General features: G+C 38.2%; 1 protein-coding gene across 3 annotated transcripts in view; it reads right to left on the bottom strand.

The window, feature by feature from the left end:
* GRIK2 (glutamate ionotropic receptor kainate type subunit 2) overlaps positions 1-20,766 on the bottom strand; it is a 694,446-nt gene extending 673,680 nt beyond the window's left edge. For all 3 annotated transcript variants that reach the window (XM_026454391.1, XM_026454392.1, XM_026454393.1), the window contains exon 1: positions 20,652-20,766. In XM_026454391.1, the coding sequence (XP_026310176.1) occupies positions 20,652-20,766 (115 nt within the window). The remainder of the gene's footprint in view (positions 1-20,651) is intronic.
* Positions 20,767-26,248: the final 5,482 nt, after the last annotated feature.

Raw genomic sequence — 26,248 nt, forward strand, 5'->3', positions numbered from 1 at the left:
TTTTGGCATAGTTAAGATACACCTCTACTCTTAAAAGGCCAGAGAAGTCATGTGGGCATTATATTAAAAATGTTAACAGCATACTCAATAAATTCTGATAAAGGCTTTAAATCCTCTGGCCATGTCATCGTGACCCTGCTACTGGGCTTTCAAATAAATGAGACAAAATGGAAAATTACATGAGTTTGAGGACTCATTTTATTTTGGATTTTATACATGTCACTTTGCAGATGCTGTTCAAATTGCTATTTTTCATTCAATTGATGTTGAGAGAATTGACCCTTCTTTTAGGAGAGTTTAGGGGAAAAGGAACAAATAGAGTAATTGATAAAAGGGGTTTGCAGAAAGAGCAAAGTGGTCTCCTCCCCCACCTTCCTTCCCCTGCCCAACTATCCCCCTCACAGAAAGCCCCAACCACTCCCACCATACTCCCTTGGGAAGATCAGGTGGACAGATGTCTTTTGTGACCAAGCAACGTGGAAAAAGGAAAATGAAGAAACAAAAGACAATCGTTTGCAACATTTAGAGTCTTTGACATCTGTAGAGTAATATTCTGGTGCATGGAAAGGAAACCCAAATCTAATGTTTTGCAAATGTCAATAGAAAAACTATCTTCACCCCACCCCTCAATATGTAATCTAGTTCCAGTCCATAAAACGGCCGTTAAACTCTGCACTGAGCACTTAATAAAAATGGACACTTTTATTCACTGCTGGAAAGCAACAAAAGAACTCCTGTATGTCTGTGGAGAGTCTAGGATTATGTTTAAATGGATAATAGAAAGACAAACACTTCATAAAATACTGTCTGTTACTCCCAGAATCACTATACTAATACCCAAGTCAACCAGCACAGAAAAGCCTTAACCCACTACACAATTCAGCTGCAATTCATCACTGCTGCTATAATTACAGGTGCCTGCCTGCCTTCCTTCTCTCAGATCTGTGGATAAAAGCCTAGGGCTGAATTTGTATCTCGGCTGCACAGAAGCTGACGCTGGTAGTCAATAAACACACAGAACTCTGCATTTGAAAAACAGGCTGTTGTACAATATAGAGCTAACCTATTGTTCAACAGTTCTTCCACACCCAGATTTTCAGGATAACAAAAAAGAAAGGGAAGTTTTTGGATGTTTTCTACATGCAAGGACTTTATTTCTCAAATAAGACAAGTGAGATTCAAATATTGAGTAACTTGCCTAAGGTTACACACTTTGTAAGTGGTGGAATTTCTCCTAGAATCCCAATCTTTCCGACCACATTTTCCATGCCTTTTCTAGATCACATCCTACTATTGCTTCTGGCAATAGTAGGTTATTAGCAACTGGTTGGGTTCTCATAACTTACAAAAGCCTCTCAAAGGCTAACATATGGCAATATTTAAGTAATTCTATGCCCACATCCTTTTAGGGGGAGGTGGAGTGATTAAGATTTAGGATTCCACTATGATTATATCTGTGTGCAGGCAAAGCAGAAAATGCAGAACTTAAAGGCAAACTAAATGTGTTAAGAACACATCTGACTAGAGGAGGCATGTTTAGGAAGGCACAGAGCAGCAACACCTAGAGTCTCTAGAATCTGTCTTATTAAAATGGGCACTGAAAACATTTGTGCTGAGGTTGTACAGACTCCATTAGAAGATGGGAATGATGGCCACAAGCCACATGGAACTTCACCTTCTTACATACATGTAAGTCACTGATATGGTTTGGTTGTGTCCCCAACCAAATTTCATCTTGAATTGTAGCTCCCATAATCCCCACATGTTGTGGGAGGGACCTGGTGGGAGGTGATTGAATCATGGTGGCACGTTTTTCCCATGCAGTTCTCATGATAGTGAATAAGTCTCATGAGATCTGATGATTTCATAAAGGGCAGTTCCCCTGCACATGTCCTCTTGCCTGCTGCCAGTAGCTTTGCTCCTCCTTCAACTTCCACCATGACTGGGAGGCCTCCCTAGCCGTGTGGAACTGTGAGTCAGTTAAACCTCTTCCCTTTATAACTTACCCAGTCTTGGGTATGTCTTTATTAGCAGCATGAGAACAGACTAACACAGTCACCTTTAGGCATTTTTGCTGCACTAACATTAAAACTACTTCCTTTTTTTCTGAGCAGGCCAAGATGTAACTCCTTCCAATGATGTAGCCTTCTCCCAAATATAGAGCCCAAAAGATAATCACTTCCAATTTCCTACTCCATAGATGACAACATTAGTCTGACTCAAAGGCAATAGCCACACATTTTTTATCATTTTACTAGGGACTTACGGATGTTTATGGTGTCCAATTTTTAAAAATATGATCTATAATTAAAAGAACAAATAAATCCACTATTTTAAAAATACCTCTTAAAGAAAAATCTGGATAAGCTCACCTACCAACAAACCCCGAGGAATTATCCTTTTCAAAATGTTAATTGTTATGTGGAAGTGGCTTTTGAAGTTCAATTTGATTTCCTGAAAGCCCCAAACAACTTCATTTCCCTACAGAAAATAATTAAACATCAGAGCTGACAATGTGATTAGCAAGTAAGACACCTGGAATTTGCTTAACAAATCAAAAAGCAAAGAGAAGTCTGCTTTTAAAACTGCTGCTGCTCCTCCCCTGCTCCAGCCTCATCAGTACTGACAGTGAAGAGCCATCCCAGGAAGCAAGCAGGGAGAGGCAGGACACACTCCTCAGCCTCAGACCAGCACACATTCAGGAATTAAAAGCTCCTTCTTCCCTCCTCTAACACGGATCACGCTTAGCCTACAATTATAGAGAACTGCAGATATTCTTATGTTATCCTGTAAGTTCCCATTTAAATGTCTGTTTCCTGTCTCCACAGATCACAAGGCTCCCGGTTGATAAACTGGCCCTTTGTGTTCCTAAAGGCCACCTCACTGGCCTAAAACACTTCACAGGACTTCCGCAGGGGTCTAACCACCCTTGAAGAGACAGGATAAGACCTGGAAGCATCATATCTGTATTAGCTGAAACAATTACAGAAATCAAGTACTTTCTGGGGTAAAATTAATTAAACAATTGATTGATTGATTGATTGGTTGTGCTAGCACTTATTAGGGACTTAGGTGCCAGGCACTTTACTAAGTACTTTGTGCATTTTATCTATTTTATCTATTTTAATTCCAAGGGATACCTTTAAAGGGTAGATAATATCATCATTCCCATTTTATAGGTAAGGAAACTAAAATTTAGGAAGATTCATCAGTATATTCCAATCATACTGCTTAAAAGCCAGAGAGCCAGTTTCAAATTCAGGTATATATGACTATATGACTCTAAAACCCAAGCAATAGAGGTATTGGTAAATAAACTATAAGCACCACTGTAACAGAAAGTCAGACACTGCTAAAAATTGTTACGGAAAAATACTTGATGACAGAAGAATGTCCACAATAAAGGGTTAAATGGAAAAACAAAACATGTACAGTAAGATCAAGGATAGATATAAAATGTTATGGTGAGATAATGGGTGATAATTTATTTACAATTTTCTATATATTTTCTATTTTCTACAATAAACATGTATTACTTTTTAAATCACCCAAAATATTTGTTTTAATTTTTAACAAGTAATTAATAGAAACAAAATGATAACAGTGATTATAGCTGCATGGTGTAATTATGGGAGGTTTTATTTTCACTTTCACACTTCATATTTTCCAAATAAGCTACAATGCATTACTTTATAACAACACATGCACACACCACACACCACACACACACATGCACACACACACACACAAGTTTAAAACTCTACAGAGCTTTTTTCTGAAATATTTAGTCAGATGCTTGTGGCAGAGACTACCAGTGGTCCTTCAATGTGCATATCCCATGTCTTCTACAGGAATAGACCGAGATGTTTCAGCTGGTCACATTTCCCATAAAAGGAACTCAATTCCCAGCCTTCTGTGCACCAGGGAATAGCTATGTGACTAAGTTCCTGCCAATGGGATGTGAGGTAAAATGATGTGTGCAACATCTAAAACGTGTCCATCCTGCTGCTGGGAGGGTATCTGCGATCTCTACAGCATCCTTTTAGATGATGCAAAACGACATTCCTTAAAGATGCAGAATACAGAGCTGGAAACAGCATAGACCCCAGAAACTTACAGATCCAGCATACCATCCCTGAAATACCCAAATCTGCAGAGAGACATGAGAAGTGAACAACTACCTTTTGTTTTTGCTTTGGGGACTTCCGGGGGAGGGGGGGATCTGTGATATGTCACCGAATCTACATCTGGACACATATACAGTAACTAAACACTTAAAATAATTTGGACTAGCTTTAAAAATAATTTCATATATATAATACATACAAAAAATACAGAAGAAATAAATTAATGGCATCTCTATGATTTGATACTAGAGGTCTAGTTGAGGGTTTCTGGTGCTGGGGGCAGTGGAGAAAAGGAGCACAAACGCATGGTCATTCTAATCTGATAGCAAGAATAAAACTTCTGAATGAGGTCCTCAGTGGATCCAAGTCTTAGGAAAAGATGCAAACAACAGGTTTAGAAATCCTTTATTGTAAGAACAGCTAGGTGCCTCCCTTCATGTTAGAATGTTTACATATTATTGTGTGCACTTGTCACACTGTTTTGTATTTATGTGGCCACCCATGTCTATAGAATACAATACCCTTGATGCAGAGACAAGTTCTTTTTATTTTCAAATTATTGGTGTCCTATGGCTCAGTCAAGTGTCTGGCACATGGGTAAGCAGTTAAACATTTGTTAAATAAATGATTGAAAGAATAAATAATTGAACAATTAGCAAATTGCTATGACTGGTTGCTTATATAAAGACTTGAAAATATAATAGTTGTGTATATATTATAGTATAAACTCTAAATGTTAGACAATAATTCTCTTTAAATATAAATACATATTGATAAATTACACCAAATTAATTGTGGATTTCTTTAAGGTTACTAAGATACTCCTTCAATTATATTAAGAAATTGAATTGAAATGCTAAAACAGAACCTATAGAATGAAACTGAAACATATACATCTTGATGCCATTCAGAAAAAAAAATCAGGATCTCATTAGGATCCCTCATGTAATGTATTTCTAAAAATAATCAACCATGTTTTAGATAAATTTTTATATTTACTGAAAGTTTTAATTATATCTTGCTTTTCAATTACTTTGTTATGTAAATAATTAAAGAACCAGACAAGACACCAATGCTGAATAAATATTTGGTGAACTGAAAGGCAATTTTAATTGAAAATGGAAATGAAATTGAAAGAGTTAATAGGAAACTTTCAGCATCTTCCTTCACAATCAACATATAAAGCATTTGTTTATTTTCTGGTAAATAAATTTAATTTCATCTGTCTTCCTTGAAGAATAACACCCCCAACACACAAAGAGAAAGGGGGGAGAGAGAAATTATACTAAATAGGGGTTAAAATAGGGGTTTGTTATTAATATATAGCTTTTTTTTGTATTCAAGTTTAGTCATCTTATAATATACATAGCACAGATAAACAATAAACAAATTTAAAGGTTAAAATTATCTCCACAGTTTACTTACAAACTATAGTACCTTGAAATAGGTAAAATTCTATCCTAGTTTTGTATTTTAAATGCTGATATAGTCTGGCTACCTGCTAGGAATTAAAACATGTATGAAATTCCAAGAACCTTGAGAAATCCCTTTCCATTAACATTTACTTGTGGCTCTCAGGTTTAGTAAAGTCAGACTCTTACCTAAAGACAATAAATGAATGCCCTTTATTAATTATTATTCTCCATTGTGAATATTTTTTCACACTCTCTCTATATATAAATTTATCCTGTACAAACAGAAAGGTCAAAGGTATAGTAATCCTAGAACCATAATTAGACGAATATATATGAATGTAAGCTACTGTGAAATTTACACCATGTAGAAGGATTTTTCATAGTTTGTCTTTCAGAGAACTGCACACCACTGGATGCATTTTCTTGAAATTACATATTTACATGCTCTCAATTGCTAAATCACCTATGAATCATTTATTATTAAAAGAATTGAAAATATTTAGACACGCATTGCTAAACATAGCTGAGTCCAAAAAGCAAGCTTCTGAGAAATAATGAAGTTAACTTGAGTTTTTTCTTCAATATTTATCTGAAAATTTCCATTAGCATGTGATTATCATGATTGTAATACTTTGGAATCTCTATCCAATCTGTAATCATGCTACTTTTAAATTATACTGTGAGTAAAGTGTCTCCTATACACAAGGCTGTATCTAGATGGCAAGTTTAATTATAGGAATATATTTAATAAATGTATGTGTTTCACTGAGGAGGCAATCAATATGGAAAACATTTAGATATCAATAATTTAGACAGATAAAAACCATTTTTATTTCAATACTAAAGCAGCATATGCAATTATTAACAATACCCACCTAAAACCAATATATGAGGATATTCTGATTTAATTCCAAATGTAGTGTCCACATTTTATGTCTCAGCACCATGACATAACAAAGGTCCAGAGAGTATAATCAGAGCATTAAGGATGGGAATGGGGGTGCCATGGTATTGTCCAAAAGATTTCCATGTTTTTTAATAAATACCACCTAGGCTGGACATTATTTTCAGCCTAGATTCTGGGCCATTAGGATGTATTCATGAAAAGCTGAAATCCTCTCAACTAGAGCAAATATCTGCTGGAATTCTTTTTCTAAGTCTGGGAAAACAAAGTTTTAAAATAATCTATTAGGGGCTCCTTTAGTGGGAGATTGAGAGAGGAAAGTCTCAACCATACATCATCTTAGACATTATTTATAAAACAATACCTGTTTAAGATCCCTTTAGGCTATGGGGTTGGTCATATGGGCATGAATATTCTAAATGATTAAGTTTTAAAGAATTAGCCCTTGAGTGGTATTCTGAGAGTCCAACACTGTGTGTTCTGTGAAGAATTATAAAATATCTAAGCCCCAACTGTTATCTACAACATTTACTCATTGTTTTTCATCATCTAGCCATGATTATCAACTGCCAATTCAGAAAGCTGAATTGCTCATTATAAATAGAAGAATCACAAACTTGAAGGTCAAAAACTTCTTAGGATTATCTAGCTCAGTGTGTGAGATCTTTGTTTCATTTTGTTTAAGTACAGTTACTTAGGTGTTTTGTAAAATAAATAAAGGGACTAAGAACTACCACATAGAACTATGCAGTTATGCACTTGCAACATGCTAAATAAATCTAGTAACATATTAAACTACAGAATTTCTAGGTTTGGGGACTAGACATTTAAATTATGTAAAGCCCCTTCCCTCTGATATAAAGTTTGAGAACCACTGATCAGATCAAATTATCTTGTCAATGTTTGAATTTATTCTGCAGAATGCCTATCTAAAACATATCGTTGCAGGAGGCAAAACTTGAATTAGATTTTGAAAGATGGTTGATGTATGGAAGAGCAAAAGAAAGAGAAATAAATTTAAAGGAACAAGCTGAAGATGAATAATTGGAACATCACCCCTAATCTCCAGGAAGCCTTCCTGAGCAATCAACCCAGAATCCTTAGGGAAAGATGAAAGAATGGGACACCGGTCTTCACCCATTGGAGGCAAAAATTCAAAAATATTCTTCACATATTCCAACATCCGCTCTGCAGCATGGGAAGGCTATTTACAGAAACACAAAAACTAGACTTAAGCTTAAGCTATGAGATTGTTTTTCAAACTGTGCTTAGTCTAGTTCCCCTTCAGATAAACAGGAAAATCTTGAGACTGCCTCTCCTGCACCTTACCCTTGACAGTTGCAAATTACTGATTGAAAACTAAGTATCTTCAACAGCCAGGCAATTTTTCCAATAAGCTTTACATTTTTTTAACTTTGACGTTAGGTTCAGGGGTACATGTACAGGTTTGTAATACAGGTATGTCGCTAGGATTTTTGTGTACAGAGTATTTATACTTTGAAGTTTATAATTTTTAAATTTTCCAAATATAAAATTGTATTTAAGTTCAATACACCTTTTCAAATGATCCTGTGGATTCTCTGGTGTGGTACCACTGGTTGAGGGGGTGTAGGTTGTTCTCTCTTATCTCTTCCTAGACATTTCTATGCTGATCCCCCAACACTGGGCTAGATTTTGTTTTTTTATATACTTTAAGTTCTAGGGTACATGTGCACAACATGCAGGTTTGATACATATGTATACTTGTGCCGTGTTAGTGTGTTGCACCCATCAATTCGTCAGCACACATCAACTCGTCATTTACATCAGGTATAACTCCCAGTGCCATCCCTCCTCCCTCCCCCATCCCCATAATAGGCCCCGGTGTGTGATGTTCCCCTTCCAGAGTGCAAGTGATCTCATTGTTCAATTCCCACCTACGAGTGAGAACATGCGGTGTTTGGTTTTCTGCTCTTGTGATAGTTTGCTGAGAATGATGGTTTCCAGCTGCATCCATGTCCCTACAAAGGACATGAACTCATCCTTTTTTATGGCTGCATAGTATTCCATGGTGTATATGTGCCACATTTTCTTAATCCAGTCTGTCACTGATGGACATTTGGGTTGATTCCAAGTCTTTGCTATTGTGAATAGTGCCACAATAAACATACGTGTACATGTGTCTTTATAGCAGCATGATTTATAATCCTTTGGGTATGTACCCAGTAATGGGATGTCTGGGTCATATGGTATTTCTAGTTCTAGACCCTTGAGGAATTGCCATACTGTTTTCCACAATGGTTGAACCAGTTTACAATCCCACCAACGGTGTAAAAGCCATAAGTAGAAAGCTGAAACTGGATCCTTTCCTTACTCCTTATACGAAAGTTAATTCAAGATGGATTAGAGACTAAATGTTAGACCTAAAACCATAAAAACCCTAGAAGAAAACCTAGGTAATACCATTCAGGACACAGGCATGGGCAATGACTTCATGTCTAAAACACCAAAAGCAACAGTAACAAAAGCCAAAATTGACAAATGGGATCTAATTAAACTAAAGAGCTTCTGCACAGCAAAAGAAAATACCATCAGAGTGAACAGGCAACCTACAGAATGGGAGAAAATTTTTGCAATCTACTCATCTGACGAAGGGCTAATATTCAGAACCTACAAAGTACTCAAACAAATTTATGAGAAACAAACAAACAACCCCATCAAAAAGTGGGCAAAGGATATGAACAGACATTTCTCGAAAGAAGACATGCATATAGCCAACAGGCACATGAAAAAAATCACTGGCCATCAGAGAAATGCACATCAAAACCACAATGAGATACCATCTCACACCAGTTAGAATGGCAATCATTAAAAAGTCAGGAAACAACAAGTGCTGGAGAGGATGTGGAGAAATAGGAACACTTTTACACTGTTGGGCTAGATTTTTTTTTAAAGCCGGTTTAGAGGACACTTAAGGAGGAATGCTGAGGTTAGTGGTCTAGGGGTGGTATCAAAATCTGTTCTACCTTAAAAAGTAAGTGCCAGAAAAATTGCCTAAGTAGGCAATATAACAACTGGAAAGTCCCATATATCCATCTCAAACAACTGTAGCAAATCCAAGCATTTATGAAACTTTCCTGAATCAACACAAATGGATCAAAGACAATTATTTCTATGTTTGCAAACCTTGAAATAACTAAAAGTTCATCATATGCAGATGCATAAAGAATGATGTATACATAAAAGTCAAGCACGACATTTCAGAAAATGCTTGTGTAGGTAAACCAGAAGAATACACTTATGAAAAAGCCAAAAAAAATTAAACCACAAAACTTGGCATGATTTCTTTGTTCATTATTTGTTTTCAGTTTTGGTTTGTTTCTTCTGCATATTGTATATATTTGAGAATACCAATTAAAGTCATGATGTTTAAAGAAGAAAAAGAAACTTCGGACTTGCTCTTCTATCAAGCAACCAAATCAGAAGTTTGTTCTATTAAACAAATCCAACCTATTTGTTATATAATTACCAACCTATTTGTAATAGTTGAGTACATTTCAAGGAAGATCATTAATGAATAATTTAGAAAAGCAGATTTTCTTAAATATACACAGTTTAAGAAGTTAAATACAATATTCAAGAGTGATAATAAATATTACTGTATTCCACACATACACAGTAAATAAACAATTATATTTTCAACTCCAAAAGGCCTTTTTTCTGATAAACTCAGAGCTCCACACATTTTCCTATTAAATTCAACATTATCCACTATCCTTGGAAGTTAAATACTTAGAAAATAATACTCATTCTTCAGAAAGGAAAGTCAAGGGCCAGTAAGATTTACTTATTTTTCCTAACTTATGAATATTAGATGACAAAATCAAGAGTAAAATTAATGATCCAAACAACTAAATTCAGGGTCTAAGGTCCTGAGTTTGTGTAGAATTAGAAAATATTACTAAAAATAAATCTTCTAAAATTGCCTTACGTTTTAATTCAATTTATTTTAAATTTTGATTTAAAATAATCGATATGCATATTATGTATATACATTCATGAGTTGGAATACAGTCTTAGAAATGCATCATTAGATGATTTAATCATTGTGTGAACATCACAGAGTGTACTTACCTTATGAGTACACCCAGAGTGTACTTATACCAAACCTAAATGGTATAGCCTACTATATACCTAGGCTATATGTTATAGCCAATTGCTCCTAGGCTGCAAACCTATATAGCATGTTACTCTACCAGATATGACAGGCAATCAGAACACAACGGTAAGTATTTGTGTATCTAAACATTTCTAAACAGAAAATATACAGCAAAAATATGGTATTATAATCTTATGGGATCACTGTTGCATATGCAATCCATCACTGACTATAACACTATTAGGCAGAAATGAATGCAATGATATCGATACTTATTAACTACATACACACACACACACACACACACACACACACACACACACACACACAATGTTTCAGGTAATGGAGATGCCTTGGAACTAAACATAAAACATTGAGAATTCCTCCTTGAGGACAATTTACTGTATCCCTCAAAGAAGTATACAGTACTTGTAAATTGTTTTCTAATGCATTTTCCTTGAGATTAATTGGTAACTTTTCCTTGCTTAATCATTTGATCTGGCCATGTCTTAAGAAGACATTCCTTTATTTCCTTTCAGAATTTTGCTTAGGAATTATCTGGGTGATGTTTAATTTTATATGTCAACCTGATGAGGCCTTGGGGTGCCCAGCCATTTGGTCAGACAATTTGGGTGTGTCTGTGAGGGTGTGCTGGTATGAAATTAGCATCTGAATCAGTAAAGCAGTAGATGGAGCAAAGCGGATTGCCCTCTGTAATGTGGGTGGGTTTCATCCACTCAGTTGAATGCCTGAATAGAGTGAAAAGACTGACCCCCCTAAGAAAAAAAAGGGAATTCCTCCTGCCTCACTGCCTTCAAGCCTGGGTTTTATTTTTCCTTTTTTCTTCATGCCTTTGGGTTCAACATGAAACACTGAATCATCCTGGACCTCAAGTCTGCTGGTCTTCAGGCTAGAATTATACCACTGGGTCTCTAGCTTTCCAACTGCAGATCTTAGCACTTGTTAGCATCCACAATACCATAATAGTGTAAGCCAATTACTTATAATAAATATCCACACCCTCCTCTTCTCTCTCTCTCTCTTACTTCCTCCCTGCTGCGTGTGTGTATGTGTTTTCTATTTCTCTGGAGAACTTTGACTAATATAGTCTTTGATCTGAGCTCAAGACCTTAAAGGTTTCAGTGATCAAGGACAGAGATGTGTCTTTTGCTTTCATTTCAGTAAAAGAAAGAAGATCCACTTATTCTTCATAAAATGCAAGCAACAGACTGCAAAATCATTTGACTGCTTATTGCAGACCAAGTCAAGCCCATCCTCTATTTTCAATTGCTTTCCGGTGGCTACACACAGGAGTCTAAACCCTGTAACCTAAATATTAAAGCTCTGAAAAATCAAGGCCTTATCTACCCCTACAGTGCTATCCCATTATCTGTCCCAACACTCATTTTCTTAATTTATGCCTAAATTCCTTTTCTTGTGCTGAGTATTCCACCAATGATACATTTCCTCCTTCTTTCTATCACACAATGTTTTCAGGCACCAGCCAGAATCCTATCTCTTTTGGAAAAACTTAAGCCCATAATAATCTCCTTTAAACAACTATTGTATATATTTTCTGTATCATATAATTGATACTTTAATATGTACATATCTTTTCTCTTTAACTGAATTACACAATCCTTAATAGCAGAAGCTAAGTCTTAGAATTCTGTTTTCCAAATGCCTGCCACATAATATGTGCTCACTTTAATATTGTTGAATGAATGGATGGAGCAAAAGCTTTGACACTGAGAAAAGGAACAAGTAAGCAGGTATGCAAGAGGCTGATAGAGCTACACATTAAGGAAAAAAAGAAGAGAGAAAAGAGCAATAACCTATGAGATAATGTACTACAAAAGAAAAGGCAAATAAAACAAAGTAGACACACTTCTAGGGGAGCTACCAGAATTATTTCTAAAATGAATTCAAAGCACAGGGAGTCAGAGGCTACACTGAAAAAAAAAAAAACCAGCAAAATTCAGTTAAAAAAATCACTAGATTGGCAGCCAGGATAATCATGTTTTGGTACAAAATCTGACATTAATTTCAATTTAGAACAAGCTATTTAACTGTCCTTGGCAATTCACCTCTAAACTTAGGACTCTAAATGTGGTGACCTTTCAATTCCCCTTTAGCTTAGATAATCCAGGATTCTATAGTTTTCATTCATTTTGAGAGTTCCCATTTCATTTCTTCTGGGGAAGGAAGGATCTGAATGCACTAAAACCTATGATGAATTGAATGCAGGAAGCTTCAGAAAGTAAAGGGAGAGGCAAGAAAGGAAGGATTAAATAACAACATAAAATAGACTGAATAGCTATGAATATACTGAAATTTCAGAAGCAGAACATTTCTTTAATATTTGTTTTGTTTCTTTGATTATGTTAGCTGAGCAATATTATCATTGTGCTAGGTCAAGGACTTAGACTGAGACTGAGCTGGGGACAGAAATGAGAGCTAGAGGCAACATCTTCCAAATTCTTGCTTTAGTTCAATAATAGAAAAGTAGTTAATTGATTGAAAAGGAGGTAAAAAGCATTAAAAATCATTTTGATTGGAGAAAGTGTCAATGTAAGAATATAATTTACATCTTATTTAAAATAAGCACTTATACTAAAAGATTTGGATTATTACAAGCAAAATATCAATTTACAAAGCATTGGGATGTCTGGCAGTAAATTTTAAAAAGACTGTGTATCAAATGTCATTTAACTTCTCTCTTTTCTCAGCCTCCCTTCCACACCTGTGCTAATCACTCAGCACTCCCTTAGGCACCCAGTATTTTCTTTCGTATCTGAGCATCTCCGTCACAGGCAATATCAATCGATACTAATACACTCATCCTAGCTCTACAGTCTTGAGACTATGTGTTCCCTCTTCCAGAATACACTTGTCTTAAAATAAGGCCATGGAATAGGGCAATACTTAACCAAAAAGAAAGACTGATGGAAGTACATGTATCAGTGACTAAAAGATATATCCTCCCCACCCTTTCAGATCTTCACAAATGGCCCTGCTATGTAGTGACCTAACTTTCTACTAAATCCAGAAAATAATATTGTTTTTAGTTAAGAAAACAAAGAGTTTAAATTAACCTATAAGCAGAAACCTAAAAACCAAATGCTATATTTGAATGCTGCTATCTTTGAAGAGGATTATCGAAGCCCAAATGCAAAAGTAAAATTAAAAATTAAAAAAAAAAAAATCCCGCAGAAAAGTTTTTTCTGAGTCTTTTAACCTCCCCACTCTCTTTACCACAAATTAGTTTCATCAGTTAGGTAACTGTCACTTTGAAAAATACAAAAATATAACATAATTGGCTTTAAGAGTGTGAGGCAAGAGACAAATAAACTTTACTTATTTGGTGATCAAAGAGATGTGAGGGAAGCAGGTGTGCCTTAGAGGAACTGTGGAATGTGAGTGGACCAGAGGGTAAAAATGGGACCAAATCCCCCCTCACCTGCTATATGCTTTTGGTGTTTACAAATCTGAAGTTTAACAACTTTTTTTCAAAATTGCATACATAAAATTTGGAAGATTTTTATACAAAAATTGGTTTCACGTTTTTCTAGAAATATCAGAGGAACTGACAACTCTGAGTAGGCAATGCCACATGGCAAGAAACAGGTGGAGTGAATAATCTCATATGTGACTGAGACTTGACTTTCACCTTGGGACTGATTGTACTTCAATGTTCCCAATGTTAAGCAATGATCTACCCTTTCTTCAGGGGCAGAAGGGACTGGAATGCACTGAAGTATAATAATCTGAATATAGAAGTTACAGTAAGAAAAAAGGTCAGGATTTTAAAAACAACCTAAAATAGATCAAATACCTATTACTCTATTGAAACTGCAGGAAGAGAACATTCCTTTATTTTCTCTGTGTTTTCTCTACTACTGCCTAGCTTTCTTTATAAGAAAAAAATACCAATAATCAAATTTTAAAGAAAAGTCAAATTTTCTTTCAGTTATAGAACATAGAGAATTTATCATCAACATTTACCCTTCAACACACTGTATATGCTCAAACAATTTTAAATGCCTTTTGTTTTTCAAATGAGAAAGATCTATAATTCCATTTATTAAATCAGCTCTTAAAAATGTTTTATTATTGAAACTTGGTCCTAAACCTAGGTTCACAGTATATGATAAAGATTTAAAGAAAGCTTATTTAACCTACATTAAATCTTGATAATGCATTAATGAGTCTTTTAAAGGGATAATTTTAATTCCCCAATCTTCAACCATAAAGACTATATAGTGCTAATCTGCCTTGCCCTTTCAATTAAACTTGTTAAGGGCGTTCTATTTAGTCAGCACCCTGAATGGGCCATTAAAATTCTTGTTCTGTAAGAGTTGTGTTCAGTGCTCTGTTGTTTTAAATTCCATTAAATCCAAATGGTCTTTATCGCCCCATGACCACTGCGACTTCAATCAGCCAATTTAATTACCTTACAAAATTGTCAGCAGAAGCAGCAAAGAAAAACAGGAAGCCCTATGACGTTATCAGATTGAAATCTTCCTCTTCGGTGTTTAATCTAGACTAGTCAATAATGATGATGTGCACCTACTTCCTTCCCTTTCAGGGGTTTCTGACCTCACTTTTCATGCTAAGATTTAGGGTAGAAGATTCAGTTGAAGCACTTCTAACACTCTGATAACTGGACTACAAATTGAAAGCCCTTTGAAGATAAATCTTCACTACCCAAATGAAAAACAATCAACACTTAAATTTCAATATATCATACCATGCTACTGAGGAAAATCAAGGATCTCCTGCAAGCCCTAAGTATTACACATGCAGTAGATTAATAATTTAGGTATGTTACATTTTAAAGATAGTAGACTACTTTCTACTCTGATGTGCAAAAATGTGCATTGACAATTTCCAGGCAATCAATGTAACTGGGGCTACCATAACAAAGTCAAATCTTAAGAACTGAAGGACAAAGTGAAGTAATTTCTCTCACTGAACGTTAATTTCTACCACAAAAGAGCAAGGCATTTTCTTTATCAGAAATTATGATAACTAAATGGTATGAAAGATTATGTCATTGCTATCATAGACAACACTTTATGTAATGGTGAGCAAACTTGAAAAGGTTCTGATAATCAATGATACACCATCTTTTGATCTATGGTATTTTCCTTCTTCGTGTGAGAGGAGTTCACATTAACTTTCTTGTGCTGAGTAAATGTTGAAAGAGTGTCATTTGAGAATTCAAGGAACGAACACACCGTGATGATCACTTGCATGAAACCAAAAAGCAAAGCTAGTCTGAAGAAATGTCTACTGACATATAAAATATGTTCGCTTCTGAAAGACAATCTCACAAAGCCAGAAAATGTGTTGAGTTTCATGTATCTGGGTAAAGAAAGCGTGCAATTTCTAGAAGACAAAAAGATCATTTTTCAAAGTCATTTTCTGAAATGATTGTGCCTCTCTTGATGGATCACATCAAGTTATTCTTTGAAGCTTTAAGAGTAAGTGAGAACTTATGAGAAAAACTGATTTTTTAAAAGTGTAGTCGTTGTGTTGGCGATTCTTGGAACGATTTCTCTCCCTTGCATTCCACAGCTCAGCTAAGCAGGTGTTAGGGCTTTATCTGTTGCAGATAGTAGCCGCTATTACTCCCCCATCCCCGCCTCCCAAGAGTCAGTTTTCCTGCTTCCAGATGTAAGGCCACTCCTCCCTCCCGCCCACCTCACCTCTCAAAGGAGGAAAAATCTCTTTCAAAGAATTTGTAGAGTGGCGGCTTGTAAGCTCACTCAATTCACTCTCACTTTTCGATGTTGCAGTACATCTGCTACTAATTATTGTATCTGTGAGCAAATGGGATGCCCAGCAAAATAACGGGATTTCCATAGGAACCCTTTCTGTTCTCTCTCACTTCGTAGATTTTATCCAACAACGTATAGGCGGTCCCTTAAACTGGCTGTATTCACCTTCTGTGTGTACGCAAGGAGGTGACTGTGTGCTGTCCCACAAACAGGTGGTCAGTGCGCAATGCCAAAGAGACCCCAGCGCGTCTGGGAGGGAAGACTTCTGCTGGGAAACCTTTAAGACAGCAGTTCCACCGGCTTGTTTAAGAGAAAAGTTAGGTCGAAACATCAGAAGGGAAGACATGGCCTACCATATACTCAGCAATTCGTAAAGAAAACCTTAGAGATGGTGCCCAGGAGTCTAAGCTTGGGTTGATGTCTTTGCTACTGGAGCTGTAAACTCCAGTTCAGATGAAGATTTCGAATGACAACCTGACCTCGAAGATCGGAAACAAGTGATAGCTTGGGGAATGATTTCTTAAAGAAGATGTTTAAAGATGCGAGGGCTCCCGAATGGTGAACCCGAGGCCAGCCCAGCACAGCACACAGTCGGAGCAGACTTCTGAGCTTCCTCGCACTTCCGTAGGTGCAGGGGTCAGTGCATCCCCGGAAGAGAAGGACCGACTAAAGTAACAAAAGAAAGGTTCAAGTATCTCCGGTGGAATTGGTCATAACCCCGCGGACGCAAGAGTCCCGCCTTCACCCTATCCAGGGGCAGGCAAGGCCTGGACGCAGCTGAGGAGAAACAAAGATGCCTCATTTACATACGCTGGGACGCGCTGGATGCCCTGTACCCGCTGGGCCAGCGATCTGGAGACGCCTGCCTGGGAGAGTCGCAGGCTCTGCGCCCAGAAAAGCCGGCCAGAGAACATCTGGCTCGACCTAGGGAAGGAGAACTGACTCTCTAAAATGCACCTTGCCCGCCGGGTGGGCACTCAGGAAAACCCTAGTTGTCCCAGCACAGGATCAAAGGCGGGGTAACAACCAAGACTCACTGCCAGGGGCTCGCCCGCCTGCCTAGAGGTGACCCTTGGCTGACCCTCAGGTCGCTGCCATAGGGTCTCAGAGCAGCACCCTAGGGGCGGTGCTCCGGGATACCTTTTCTCAGAGATGTTTGCTGAGCGGCTGCAGAGGAGCAGGCCACCCTGTGCAGTCAAGCGGGAGTCGGCTGGGGCTGGAGATAAAGGCGGAAACAGGACAGAGGCGCTCCTGGGTGTAACTGCAAAGTTTTCTTGAGCACTAGAGAGACGTCACTGTGCCAAAGTCTGAGGCTTGCATCTGGGGGGCGCCTGTGTCTTGGTGCGGGCGCGCGCGTGTGTCTATGTTTGAGTTTGTGTAAGAGAATGTGTGTGTGTGTATGTGTGTTTTATTGTGTGTGCCACACAGAGAGGGAGAGGGAAGCGCGGGGAAGAGGGTTGCGCACGCTGAAGACTGGCGGGGGAGGCTAGGGACTGGCAAGGGTTCAGCACTCTGAACGGGGGCTGCCCCTCGCCTCACAGGAGGTGACAGGAGGACGCTGGATCGAATCACAGTCCTAGTGGGAGCAAGAGGAAGGGTAACACAGAGCCTCCACTAGCGGGGAAGGGGGGCTGGGGTGGCCGCCTGGGCGGGCTCCGCCGTTGCCATAGCGCCGCGGCGGAGGCGCCTGGCGGCTGCAGGCGCCTAGCCACGCCAAGGGTGGGGGATGGGAGGGGCACTGGAAGCTGCCTCCCCAGCAGAGGTGGCGGGTCTCTCCAGCACTGGGGCAGCTGCTCCATGTGCCACTCCAAGCTCTTCCCTTCCAAGGCACCGGGCCAGAGATGAGGCATTGGCTCGACTTTTGAGCCAAGGTTGAAAATAACCATTCTCAAGAGTGGCTTATACGTGCTCAACCAACCGTCCAATCCACTCAGAAACATGTTTACCCCAGAAGAAAATAAAACTCCCACCATTGCATCAAAATAGCCCCAACAGGGAAATGTTTCAGTAACAATGTTCACAGTCCTTCTTCCCCACAACTCAGGTCAGAAATCGGAAGAAATGCATCTCCACGTGGAAGATGTTTGAAGTTAATACAGAAAACAGCAGGTTATCTAGAAGCTGGACTGTTGGTTTAGGGTTATCAAGGGACTAGTGTGGAGATCCTTGCCTACTACCATATTTTTTAAAGACATTTTTAGTAAGCATTGGTCTAAGAAAGCTTGTTTGCGTGTAGGTACGTGTGTGTGCATGTGTGTGCGTGTGTGCTTGTGTGTGAGAGACAGCTCTTTTGGAAAGCTGCTATGCACTCTGCTACAGTCGCCAAGATTTTTAATATGAAGATATGAAATGATCAGCGAATGTAACAATCTAGTGATTCAGCAAATATTGTGCTGCAAGACCAGAGCGGCAATAATTAAATCCTTAGAGTATTGGTGGCAGTTTTCCGGCTCCAAGTCTTCTTTTTTCCATCTAGTCAGCAAACACACTTAGTAACGCACACTCATTCACAAACACACATCAGAATTCCTCAGGATTCCATCTAATTGGGATGAAATACTCCAAATATTGGGCAAACTACCATACTGTAGCACTTACCATGTTTGAAGCCTAACTGCTGAAAACACACACACAAAAACACACATGCACACACACCCGTGTGCGTACACACACATTTCCAATGATATAGAGACCTATTTAATTCTGTCCACAGAAACAGTCATTCCTGTGGATGCTTGTTGCTAAGAGCAACGTGCTTAAGTACCATCTAAAGGCATGAAAAAAGCATGAAAACTACTACAGTAGGGATCTAGCTATAACCCAGTGCCTCTTTTCTCATCAGCAGGCTTTTTGACTGTGGGCATCTGTGTGAATGTGTGGTAGGGTGAGGTTCCCTTTTCGAATGTATGTGAAATATCCCTACCTTGGTTCTACAAAGCCTAGGAGAGATCGTGAATTTTATCACTGGGGGGAAAAACACACACACACATGGGAAAATGGAAAGACAGGAGATGCTGTTGGCATGATAGAAGATGCAGGCAATCACTCTTCAGTTTAAATTTGACCGAGTGACTTAATGTGTCTGCATTTATCTCAAAGACACATACTCAGGATTACATGATGTCCTGCACTCTTTGGTCTGAATCCACTTGAACTGTCAGAGGAAGTGCCTACAATGGGAGCATTTATCCTGTTGGCTTTCTCCTTTCTTCTCCTCTTATCTACTTTAGAGAACTTTCCCTGACTAGTTCTGCTCCTACTAAAACTCCTTTGGCCATCCAGAGAGCCAGAGCATCGCCCATGCTTCATTTATCCAAGCAATCACTCCGACCCTCTGACCAGGGTTTCCATTGGAATCCCACGTTTAGATTTTCCTTCAAGCTCCAAAGAAAACCTGATTCGTAGAAAAGCAATGCATTTCCATAAAAAAAAAAAAGTCACTACCTAACGTCTTTCGTCTTGCCAGAGTGAAATAAAGATGCAGACTTAGTCACCCCTCCTTAAACAACTACTCTTCCCCACTGCCCCCAGATACTATCTTTCATTAATTAGTCCATAACGTCCAGAAAGCTTTGAGAGGGGAACTCAGCAAGTTAAAAGCAAAAACAAACAAAAAGCCGTTCTAATTTTGACGCTATTTCTTTCCAGCTAAGTAGCAGCCTCCCTGTGTTAAGTAGAACCTCGAATCTTACAACATTTTTTAAAGCTCTGCATCCCAGTAAGGGGACCAGGGACTGGAAAAGCGGTGGAAACAATCGAAAAGGCTCTCTGGCAAAATAAATCAAAAGGATTAGTACCTTTCATTTGCACGTGAGAACTGCCCTGGTCACTGGCAGAAGCTGACAGGCGCAACTCGCCAAAGAGTTACCCGGTGTTAACTCACCAGCCTCGCAAGCTGAGAGGCGTGCAGCCCCGGCGCGCACTTTCGCGCGGACAGCGCACCCCTGCAAGCTCGCAGGGATCCGGGGGAGACAGGCGCGAGTGGCGGCTGACCGTGCCTCCAGCGTCATCATCATCTCCTTGGCAAGCTACTGTGGGGAGGTAATGCAGAGACCACTACCAGACACTGGCTCTCCCTTCACCCTCCCGCGGCTAAAAATAAAAATAAAGAAGAGAATAAATGAAAGCACAAGGAGTTCTTTAAAAGCCCCAGGAGACGACAGAACAGTGAGCAGATCAGAATCCACGGAGCCCACCGCCAGGCAGAGCGAACCCGCCTGTTTACATCCGGCTGCCTCGGAGCGGATACCAGGCAAGGCAACCGAGAGAGATGGGGAATCTTACCAAATCTTAATACATGTGTAGTTCCTTGAGAATATCCAATCCACAGTAAACAGAGCAGGAGTTTAACGGTGCGCCTGAAGACTGGATTACTTAGAATCGGGAAAATAATCTTCATGGTGTTTCTGTGCCCACACGCACGGCACCCACTTCCCCGATCTAGCGTTCAGCTCCCGGGTTCGGGCAGAAATAAGGATGCGTCGAGTAGTGACCGCAGACACGATCACGGCATGGTCACAGAGAGAGGAAGGAGTCTCTGCTTCCCAAACCCATTAGCAATCGCTGCATGTTCTTCACTCACTGCGCCAAGGAACAACCTTCCACTGCAAGGAATGGTGGGACATCCATGTTAGTCGGAGAGCATCCGGGAGAAATCCAGCACGCACACCCACAATGTCCGGCCGCGCGAGCCTGTGGAAGCAGAGGAGGAGGGAAATCAATAGGAAATCCAGCCTTGGTAACGGACGAGATGTCGATAGCGAGCCACAGCCCAGCACAAAAGGCGCTTTGCTCGCAAAGGTTTTGCCAGGCCCTATTCTACTGCACTGCTGCACAGCTTCTGACGTGAAGCCAAGATTAAGTGAGAAAGATTGAGATAGCTGCTCTCCTCTTAAGGCTCCCGGCCAGTGAGCTCCCCAATATCTATTATGCAACCGATCTGACAGCCCGCCTTGAGTTGCAAGAAAGAAGTCGACTTATTTATGTAGAGGACATTGCTTTTATTTTCAATAAGTCTTTGCTGAGAGACTGACTGGTGTATGTAAGCGGGCTTCATATAATCAATTGATGAATTTCAGTAAATTTACTAGCTAAATCAAAGTCAGTTTTTCTGGCAACTGTAAAAAAGAAAGTGATCTAAGATGGAGGAATTTACTGTAAATCTAACTTGTGGTTAACTTGTGGTTAGGTTAAAAGAGTCTTATGTATACTTTTTTATTTTGGCCAGGAATGAATATAGATTGGAATGCAATTGGAGAGGTAAACCCACTCTTTAAAAACTTGACTGGGGTATTCCTTGATTGTTACCCAGAAGTAGAAATTTCTTCAGTGAACTTTTATGGGAAAAAATATCAAATTAAAATGGAGAAATTACATTTTCCACCCATTTTTTAAGCTCAAAGAAAATAATTGTGCGAATATAAAAACAATGATGTTTGAATTGGTGCAGCAAACTCTAAAGCCTTCAATAATTTACACCCAAATTTCTTTGCATTTTGGTTTTTTGAACATTCTTTTTACTAAAGTGGCAGAATATGAGATCATAGCTTGAGCGACATTGAGTGTTATAGATTCCTCTAAAACTGTCTTATCATTTGCTAGTTTTCTGGGGGAAATATTTAGAGTCACCAGGTAGTGACTCTCTTGGCTTTCATTAGGAGTTTATTCAAGAAATAAAGTACAGAAATAGAATTTCTTTCAACATAAAAATACATTTTATTATTAAAATAGATAATATGCTGTCTACTTATTAAACATATGCAATGCTGATATTTTACACTAAGTGAAACTAACATGTATAATAAATATATCATTGTCAACATTTTTAAATGATTAAACATCACAAAAGGCAAACTGTTAGACGTATATCTTATAATTAATCTATTTTTCATAACCAACTAACAGGGCATAGGTTAAATTTTACAAAAAAAAAATACTATTTGAAGGCTAATTTTTAAATAAGGAGTGATATGAGTGATATGAATATTTGACTGGTTATTTTTCCTCCAAGCAGCAAAAAAACACTATAATGTTTTCATTTCATTAAAGTGATTTTTTAATTTAAATTTTCTTAAGATATTATAAAGTGCTGATTTAAAGAGAAATCTACATTTTGCAAAGGCTTAAGTGGCATTGATTTTTTTTAAGATGGAGGCAATAACAGCAGTGTCAAAAATAAGTATCATGAATGGCTAGTTCTGCAGTCTAGCAGGCAATTCAATCAAATAATTCGACTATTTGAGCACCTTAAAAGGAACACCTAGTGCTAAAACCAAGGGTATCTAGCGACTCCTTCAGTCCATATTTAAAATATCTCTTATAAAATACATACACAGCCCAACATGTTCTGTCTTGTATTTGCTGTCTCATTTATTCCATTCTGTTTGTTCATTTTCTTTTTGATCCTAGAAGAGATAATAATGACTGCCAGGGGAAAAAATAATTCTTTGCATTTTTATCTGCTAATATAACTGATATCTACTGCCTGAAAATAGCATTTTTTATTGTGACTAACCAAAATACTGAAATTTTGCAGTGTAGCTGGCATTTATTGGAACCTCAGAAAACAAAATGTACCATATCTCTTTGTTCATGTATTCCATTACTATAATGACATTTTACATTATGGTTGCAACTTTTCCACTTGACACTAGCATTCTAAACTATTTATTTTGGGGGGTTTATTTGGATGTCTAGTTGGAAAAGTGAAAGATCACACTTCTATATTCGTGAAGTTATTACACAATAAACAGTTAAAAGACTGTATTTTTTTTACTATTAATTGATCCCCAAATAACCAATTTTGCACATATGGTAAATTAGATTCATTTACATCCATTAACTCAGTTGAAAGGCTTTAACACAACAGATAGCAATTCCACCTGTCCAACTGAACTTCTACAAGACTGGAGACGACCTTTCTTCAGGACCACGGACAGCGCTCCTGGCATTATTTATTCTGGAGTAGTACATTGAAAGTAGTACAATAAATGACTAACATGATATTTGAGTGACAATGTGCAAATTTCTACTACACAGAGTAAAGGAATTGGAACTGTTGCATTGTTCACGTTATCAAGAGGACTATTTTATCAACTGTGTTGTATTTTTCAGTGGAACTAACTGGGATTGCTTGATAAGCCCAAGATGTAGTCATCTTTTTTTTGTAATAAGGCATACTATTAAAAAAAAAAAGCACTTATATTAATTGTGTTTCCTCATGAACACTAAACTACTTGTTTGTCAGTACAAAAAATTGCCAGAAAGACCACAATTCAGAATGCCAAATAACATGCTGTCAATATTCAGTGGCTAAAGACATTTTTTAAATGTACAATTAGTTATCACTTTCAATTTTCCACCTCCAGATTTCCATCTGTTACTAGGGTAATTAGATTAATTCTTGTTCTTTCTCATTAAACTCACTCACTTCCTAGGGGGAAAATGCTAAATTTACCTGCCTATACTACAATAAAATGATTTGGTGGCATAGTTGATGCCTTAATGTGTGGCAATTTTGAAGTTATTACAATTTCTCCCCAATACTGATACCACCCATCATAGTTCTGAGGTTATATGAAGGATTAATAAATTCCTTATACAGTATTTCACTGACTAGATTTAACCATTTTAAAAATTGTATCAGTTCTGTAATTTGCTCCTTCCTTAAAAGAAAAAGAAAACCACTGCTATTGGATATCAGGCAATTATATATACTAAGTAATAGTAAGATTTATATCTTTTATTCTATGGTCTCACTTTTTTCCTCATTTTAACCATACGGCACTCTTTATTTCTAGGAGCCAAAGCTCTGTAGGTTCCAAGGTCAAAGCAGAGATAACAAACTGCAAACACACACATACATGCACACGCAGAGAGAAGCTGTGTTTAGAAGTATACTTCAAAAAAAATCATAGAAGACTGACACAAATATCAAACCTATGATAAACTGACAAAGAAGAAAATGCATATTATGTCGATGTAAAGCTTCTTCCAACAACAATAACAACAAAAACCTCTAGCTTCATCTTTCACTATATTTTTATATTTGTGTATACTAATGACCTCTTATTCTTGGGCACTATTACTTGAGAAGCAATTTTAGTTTCCTATTCTCCCAGTGTAAATGAATCTTATTCTAGTTAGCTGCCACCTGCTGGGGTATGAGGAAATGTGTAATAATCTTTATAGCACATTTAAAAAGACAATGCCTATACCTTTTGCTGGAAACAGCAAATACATATCCCAAAACAACCTGAATTTCAAAGATGTTTCAAAGGTTCTTACACGCCATAGTTATATTTAAATTTTTCACATGGAATTCTTACTAAGGATTCCACTTGACTTGTCACAGAAGTCCTGCTGTTACGTGCCATTTGAGAAAACTCGTCTTACAGTAACACTAAACCTATTATTCCATCAAAGTGGCCTGTTGCATTGCAACTTAGCTAAAATAAACTGTGTGTTTATACACGGTAATAAAGATCTCAGAGAATAAAGTCAGGACGGAGTCAGGTTTCAGTTGAAATCACACTGTTGCATACTTGCACCTCATTCTTCTTAACTATGCATGCTTTGGTATCTCTTATGATTCTGAACACATTATCAGCTGTTCCACCAACATTCTGTTGCACTGATGGTTAATGACATTTAGAGTTTTGATTAATTTTTAGATACTAAAATAAGTGTCTTAAATAAGAAATTGAAGTGGAATAAATTTACATATCCCAGAACTTTTTTTTTTTTTTAATTTCAGCCTGTGTGATCTTCAATGGGTTTAAATAGGAGAAAACAAACAGATAAGACTTCCAAACATTGCTCAATTCTCTATCACATTCCTCTTGTGCATTTCAATTTTTTGTTGTTTGTTTGACTCAAAAGTTTTTAAGGCCACTGGAAGTTGATAGGCTGTCTTGGTGGTTACAGGAATAGACTCGATAAAGTTAGAAAGTAATGAACTAAGACAAATCAAGATTGAAACACAATTGCATTTCCTCCAGCAACTAAACTGACTAATTAAGACTCAAATGAACCAATCATCTCTCGTGAAATGAAAATAATCATCAATCCATAAGATAATTTCTGATGACAGAATACTTACAGTATGAAGATGAATAAATGATAGAAGATAATCTGTGCATTATCAAAAGACTACTAGTAGTAAGTTTTCTAATACTCCCCTTTGCTTAAATTGGAAATCATTATCTAAGGAGCCTCAGCTCGGTCGTGTTGTTTGGTAAAGAAACTCTGTCTCCTTAAAAGTAAAAATATCAGAGGATGTGGTTCGTTAAAAGTTCTTGAGGTTTATGATCCACCCTGGTAACACTGTCCCCTCCTTACCCTAACGGGACGCCCTCCAAGTTTTTCAGAAGCTCTTAATACGGGTACCGGTTAAAATAAATGTACTTCCTCAGCGCAGAACTAAGGAGTAGGGTTAATGGAAGGATGGGTGGACAGAAGGAGGGATGGGGAGTTCGTCAGACCCGCAGGCAGACACACAGTTTCTTGCCATCTGTCTCATTCTCTTCGCCTCGCGTGAGTCCCCGTAGCTGAGGCCACTTCCTGACACGTCCACTTATTAAATCATTTTATGTAGAGAACACAGGCGACTGCAGCCAACAGAGCCACTTGCATGCTTGACGGGAATTGGCTGAGACAAGCCCGACAAAGACACTCGCAGTGAATCGGTCCAGCGGATGCCTCGAGCACACTGAGGTCCGCAGCGCTGCTGTTCGCCTTCTTCCTTCTCTCCAGGTGGAAAATGCCCCTCGCCCACCCGCAGTCCCTCCCGTCCTCTTGAAAACAAACACCTTGTGAAGGAGCCCGTAGTGTAGCCCACCGCCGGGGAGTCCTTACCTGGAGCTAGGGGTGAGGTGGGCGGG

This window comes from Piliocolobus tephrosceles, chromosome 5, assembly GCF_002776525.5.
Source record: "Piliocolobus tephrosceles isolate RC106 chromosome 5, ASM277652v3, whole genome shotgun sequence".
In the NCBI taxonomy this organism is placed as follows: Eukaryota; Metazoa; Chordata; class Mammalia; order Primates; family Cercopithecidae; genus Piliocolobus; species Piliocolobus tephrosceles.